At 51.7% G+C, this 6,143-nt stretch overlaps 1 protein-coding gene across 1 annotated transcript; it reads left to right on the top strand.

Moving 5' to 3' along the window:
* Positions 1-4,330: 4,330 nt before the first annotated feature.
* Positions 4,331-4,978, top strand: LOC123944568 (ubiquitin-conjugating enzyme E2 C-like). The gene has a single exon (XM_046009783.1). The coding sequence runs from the start codon at positions 4,340-4,342 to the stop codon at positions 4,877-4,879; it is 540 nt and encodes a 179-aa protein (XP_045865739.1). The 5' UTR covers positions 4,331-4,339; the 3' UTR covers positions 4,880-4,978.
* The last annotated feature ends 1,165 nt before the right edge of the window (positions 4,979-6,143 follow it).

Below are 6,143 nucleotides of genomic sequence, written 5' to 3'. Positions count from 1 at the left end.
AGCCACGGAGCGCTAGGCCAGGCCGGGCCCGTGGGCCCCGCGGATGAAAGGGCCGTGCAGAAGGCCCACAGAGCCACGGCAGCTCGCGTGGGGGCCACGAGGGCTCCGGCTGAGGCACGAGCACAGCTAGGACGGGCAGGGTCTGGGGAAGCTTCTGGAAGGGGCTGACTGCTGACAGTAAGCTGGCCTGATCGCAACAAAGAGGAGAGGGGGCAAGGGACCGTGTGCCTCACCAGGCTTGAGAGCCTGCACACGGCCTGAGGAAGGGACCTGCACACAGGCTGAGTGACGAGATTGCTGGGGGGTGACCATGGGTGACCGTGTGACCTGGACGCAGACCGGGATCAGACGGAGACTCTGGAGGCGGCAGCCCATAGGCAGCCTCATCAGGATAGCGGGGGCCTGTGCCCACTTCCTGAGGCGTGTCTGTCCCACCAGGAACTGCTAAGGCGGTTCCACCATCTTGGTTTTGTCCCATCTTGGTGCCAGGCGGCCCCCTCCTCCGCGCTCGCCCGCCCTGTCCCGCCTGCAGAGGGCGGCACCGGGGCCCCCGGGGCTGAGGGAGGCCCGGCGGAGGGTGAGAGCACGCCACCTTCCCCTCAGTCATCCCCTGCACCTCCCAGGCTGGGGACCAAGGACAGGGATGGAAATTCGAGGCTCCACTCTGCCTCCCAAGAGGGCGGGTGAGGAAGAGCTGGTCCGACCGGCCCTGAGTTCGAATATCAGACGTCTCTCTGTTTTGTTCGCTCTCTATCCCAAATACATAGGACAGCGTCTGGCATGTGACAGGTAAACCAAGACTGGCCAAAACATTTTGGTTTACAAACTCTCTGTTTCTATAATTTCTTTTTTTTTTCCTAAGTATTATTCTGGAATATTCTAAACACAAGCAGAAGTAGAGGGAGAGACTAAGAAGTATTGGTGAGGATGTGGAGGAATTGGGACTTCCTACCCGGCTGCTGGGAGTGTGGAACGGAACTGTTCTAGAAAACAGTCTGGCATTTCCTCCAAAAACGCAACAGAGACTTACCATTGGGTCCAGCAACTCCACTACTAGGCGTCTGTGCAGGACAGATGAAAACGCCCGCAAAAATGCACACACAGGGGCGCCTGGGTGGCTCAGTGGGTTAAAGCCTCTGCCTTTGGCTCAGGTCATGATCTCAGGGTCCTGGGATCGAGCCCTGCATCGGGCTCTCTGCTTAGCGGGGAGCCTGCTTCCTCCTCCCTCTCTGCCTGCCTCTCTGCCTACTTGTGATCTCTCTCTGTCAGATAAATAAATAAGATCTTTAAAAAAAAATACACACACACATTTTCATAGCATTATTCACAAAAGCCCAAAGGTAGGAGCAAACCACATGTCCATCGACAGAGGTGCAGATAAACCAAATGTAGCGGCCCGTACAATGGGCTCTTCCAAATACTGTACTCTTGGCACTGAAAGGTACGTAAGATGTACTGACTCGTGCCACACTGGTTCATAGGGATGAACGCGGCAGCACACGAGTGAAAGAACCCGGTCACAAAACGCCACCGGTGGACTGTATGATTCCATCTTTTAAAAAAGATTTTACTTATTTATTTGACAGAGAGAGAGCACAAGCAGAGGGAGCAGCAGGCAGAGAGAGAGGGAGAAGCAGGCTCCCCATGGAGCAAGGAGCCTGATGCGTGACTCGATCCCAGGACCCTGAGATCACGACCTGAGCTGAAGGCAGAGGCTTAACTGAATGAGCCACCCAGGCACCCCCAGTATGATCCCATTTATATGAAGTTTCCAGAGCAGGCAAATTCATAGAGACAGAAGGAAGAGGCCGGTTCCCAGAGGCTGCCGGGCGGGAGTAAGGAGTGAGGGCTAATGAGTGCAGAGTTTCTTTTCGAGGTAATCAGAGTATTCTAGAATTGATCGTGGTGATGGTATTGCACTGCTCTCGCTCAAATAAATCTTTAAAAAAATTAAGAAAAACAAACAATTTAAAAAATCATTGATCTATACACTTTGAATGGATGATTTGTATAGTATATGAACCATATATCAATAAAGCTGTTATTTTTGTTTTTAAGATTTTATTTATTTTTAAATTTTATTTATTTATTTGACACAGAGAGAGATCACAAGTAGGCAGAGAGACAGGCAGAGAGAGAGGAGGAAGCAGGCTCCCCGCCGAGCAGAGAGCCCGATGCAGGGCTCGATCCCAGGACCCTGAGACCATGACCTGAGCCGAAGGCAGAGGCTTAACCCACTGAGCCACCCAGGAGCCCCAAGATTTTATTTATTTTAGAGAAAGAGTATGAGTGCGTGGGGTTGGGGGGTCAGAGGGAGAGAGAGGCAGAGAAGCAGACTCCCCACTGAACACAGAGCCCAACACGGGGCTTGATCCCAAGACCCTGAGATCAGGACCTGAGCCAAAACCAAGAGTCAGGGGCATAATGACTGAGCCACTCAGACACCCCAATAAAGCTTATTTTTAATTTTTATGTATTTATTTAAAAGATTATTTATTTATTTATTTATTTATTTATTTATTTGACAAGCAGGCAGAGAGGCAGGCAGAGAGAGGGAGAAACAGAATCCTCGCTGAGCAGAGAGACTGATGCAGGGCTTGATTCCAAGACCCCAAGATTACGACCCAAGCCGAAGGCAGAGGCTTTAACCCACTGAGCCACCAAGGTGCCCTTTTTTTAAGATTTAAAGATTTTTAAGATTTTATTTATTGGGCACCTGGGGGGCTCAGTCATGATCCCAGGGTTCTGAGATCGAGCCCGGCATCGGGCTCCCTGCTTGGCGGGAAGCTTGCTTCTCCCTCTCCCACATCTCCTGCTTGTGTTCCCTCTTTCGCTGTGTCTCTCTCTGCCAAATAAATAAATAATCTTAAAAAAAAAAGGATTTTATTTATTTATCTGTCAGAGAGAGGGAGAGAGAGCACAAGCAGGGGGAGCGGCAGAGGGAGAAGCAGGCTTCCCGTGAGGACCCTGGGATCATGACCCGGGCTGCAGGCAGACACCCAACCCACAGAGCCGCCCAGGTGCCCCTCGTCTTGTTTTTCAATTGTGGGAAAATGTACGTCACATACAACTGACCATTTTAAGTGCAGAGCTCAGCGGCATTACCTACATTCAAAATGTTACCCGGCCCTCACCAGCACCTACTGGGAAACTTTTCCATGTCCCCAGCAGGGACCCCGTCTGCATGAAGCAATAACTTGCCCCAAACGGTCTTCATGCCCCACTGCACCCGACCAAACCCACTGTCCAGCCTCCACATGCGCCCGACCGCACCCTCCCGGCCCGCTCCCCCGCTCTCCCCGGCCTTGCGCCCCGTTGCCCCAACCGTCCGCTCCTGGCAGGTGCCTACGGAAGGAGGCACCTGCCGCGTGTTTGGAGATTGAATTACTGGCAGATGCACCAGCGTTTACATAATTTTGTATAATTTCCGAAGCTTTCTTCTCTTTGCTTAGCCTTCATGATCTACTCGAACCTTTGAAAGTGGGATTTCAGAGGATTCTTCTATAGGCAGGAACAGGGCTCCTCCTCCCCAGGGAGAACATTCCAGGAAGCCGAGCTTTTAGTGAGTCACTGTGTATTAATAGCACATCCGACTCGGAGAGAAGATTCCAGGCCGTCGTGGCAGAGCCGGCAGCCGAGCATATGGTCGGCCAAGCGCGTCTGTCCGCTGGCGGCGCGTTAGCTTCTGAGGGAAGGTCTTCAAGGCCTCTCTCCGCTTGACCAGCGGCGTCCTAGCGCTTCACACATAGTCTCCAAAGCAACACTCTTCCTTTTCTTAAATTACAGATTTAAAAAAAAAGAGCAAGGGGCGCCTGGGTGGCTCGGTGGGTTAAGCCTCTGCCTTCGGCTCAGGTCATGACCTCAGGGTCCTGGGATCGAGTCCTGCATCGGGATCGAGTCCTGCATCGTCCTGCATCGGGCTCTCTGCTCAGCGGGGAGCCTGCTTCCCTTCCTCTCTCTGCCTGCCTTGCTGCCTGCTTGTGATCTCTCTCTCTCTGTGTCAGATAAGTAAATAAAATCTTTTTTAAAAAATCAGAATTTTTTATTATTTTTTTAAAAGATTTTATTTATTTGTTTGAGAGAGAGAGAATGAGAGGGAGGAAGAGCATGAGCCGGGGAAGGAGCAGGGGAGGAGCTGACGACACCCCCCTCCCCCCTCAGCTGAGCAGGGAGCCCGATGTGATGTGAGACTCGATCCCAGGACCCCAGGATCATGACCCGAGCTGAAGGCAGTTGCTCAGCCGAGCCACCCAGTCACCCCCAAAATCAGAATTAAAAAAAAAATCATCGAGTTGCAGTCGTGCTCTCTGAGTTCTGTCTACCTCCTCGCGCCGCCGGGATGGCCTCCCAGAACCGCGACCCAGCTACGGCCAGCGTCGCCGCCGCCCGCAAAGGAGCCGAGCCCAGCGGGGGCGCCGCCCGTGGCCCCGTGGGCAAGAGGCTACAGCAGGAGCTGATGACCCTCATGATGTCCGGCGACAAAGGAATTTCTGCCTTCCCTGAATCAGACAACCTTTTCAAGTGGGTGGGGACCATCCATGGAGCAGCTGGTACAGTGTATGAAGACCTGCGGTATAAGCTCTCCCTGGAGTTCCCCAGTGGCTACCCCTACGACGCGCCCGCGGTGAAATTCCTCACACCCTGCTACCACCCCAGCGTGGACACCCAGGGGAACATCTGCCTGGACATCCTGAAGGACAAGTGGTCAGCCCTGTATGATGTCAGGACCGTCCTGCTGTCCGTCCAGAGCCTGCTAGGAGAACCAGACATTGATTGTCCTTTGAACACACACGCTGCTGAGCTCTGGAAAAACCCCACAGCCTTTAAGAAGTATCTGCAAGAAACCTACTCAAAGCAGGTCTCCAGCCAAGATCCCTGACTGTCCAGCCTCTCTCCTTGTGTTGTCTTTTTATTTTCTCCTTAGACAGTCTGTCTTTTTCTTCATTTCTATCTAGGACTGTGTATCTTAAACTGTGGTGTCATTTTTGTTTTGTTTCTTTCTTTTTTTTTTAAAGATTTTATTTTATTTATTTGACAGTGAGAGAGAGAGATCATAAGTAGGCAGAGAGGCAGGCAGAGAGAGAGGAGGAAGCAGGCTCCCCGCTGAGCAGAGAGCCCGATGTGGGGCTCGATCCCAGGACCCTGAGATCATGACCTGAGCTGAAGGCAGCGGCTTAATCCACTGAGCCACCCAGACGCCCCTTGTTTCTGTTTTTTAAATTAAGTCTCTGGTTGAGCCCTCATGATGAATATATTAAATAAATACATTGGATTTTTTAAAAAAAATCATCTACCCACCTTTTTTTTTTTTTTTTTTTTAGGTAATCTTAAGTAGTTCAGTGTGGGGCTTGAACTCACAACGCTGAGATCAAGAATCAGGTGCTTAATTGACTGGGCCCCTCAGGTGCCCAGTTTTACTTTTTTTTTTTTTAAGATTTATGTATTTACTTATTTGACAGACAGATCACAAGTAGGCAGAGAGGCAGGTGGAGGGGGGTGCGAAGCAGGCTCCCCGCTGTGCAGAGAGCCCGATGCGGGGCTCCATCCCAAGACCCTGGCATCATGACCTGAGCCAAAGGCAGAGGCTTTAACCCAGAGCCACCCAGGCGCCCCCCATTTTACTTTTTTAAAAGTAATCTCTGCACTCAACGTGGGCTCGAACTTCCAACCCCAAGGTCAAGAGTTGTACGTACCACGGACTGAGCTAGCCAGGTGCCTCTTGGCTGTCTGCTTTTTTTCTTTTGGAGTAAAGCGATAGAAGTTTGCTGAACAGGGATACAGAAAAACCTCTCAGGAGCAAGAGGGGTCTTGACTGAGTTGTCAACAAGCGCCTTCAGGGTCGGTCTTTCACAGAAAGCTAAGCAGGGAACTTAAATCCTTTTAAGGCCTCTACTGGTAACACCTTCCACGGCTTACTGCCTTCTTGGGGTCTGGTTATTCTTTGTGGTCACAAGTGATTATCATAAAGACACACCCCCCACGACCCAGCCCCCACACCTAGGGCAGGGTGGTCCACTTTGTCCCTTATCTCTGGTTTCCCCACACCTCTACATTTTTGGGAATTCTGGGAGCCTCAGCACATGGTCCCGTGTCTCTCTCTCCCTACCTAGCCCCACCTGTTCCTTCCTCCTCCTTCCCCCTGG

This window comes from Meles meles, chromosome 6 (assembly GCF_922984935.1).
Source record: "Meles meles chromosome 6, mMelMel3.1 paternal haplotype, whole genome shotgun sequence".
Classification (NCBI taxonomy): Eukaryota; Metazoa; Chordata; class Mammalia; order Carnivora; family Mustelidae; genus Meles; species Meles meles.
Note: the sequence above shows the minus strand (reverse complement) of the source record. Positions and strands in the feature narration are given on the sequence as shown.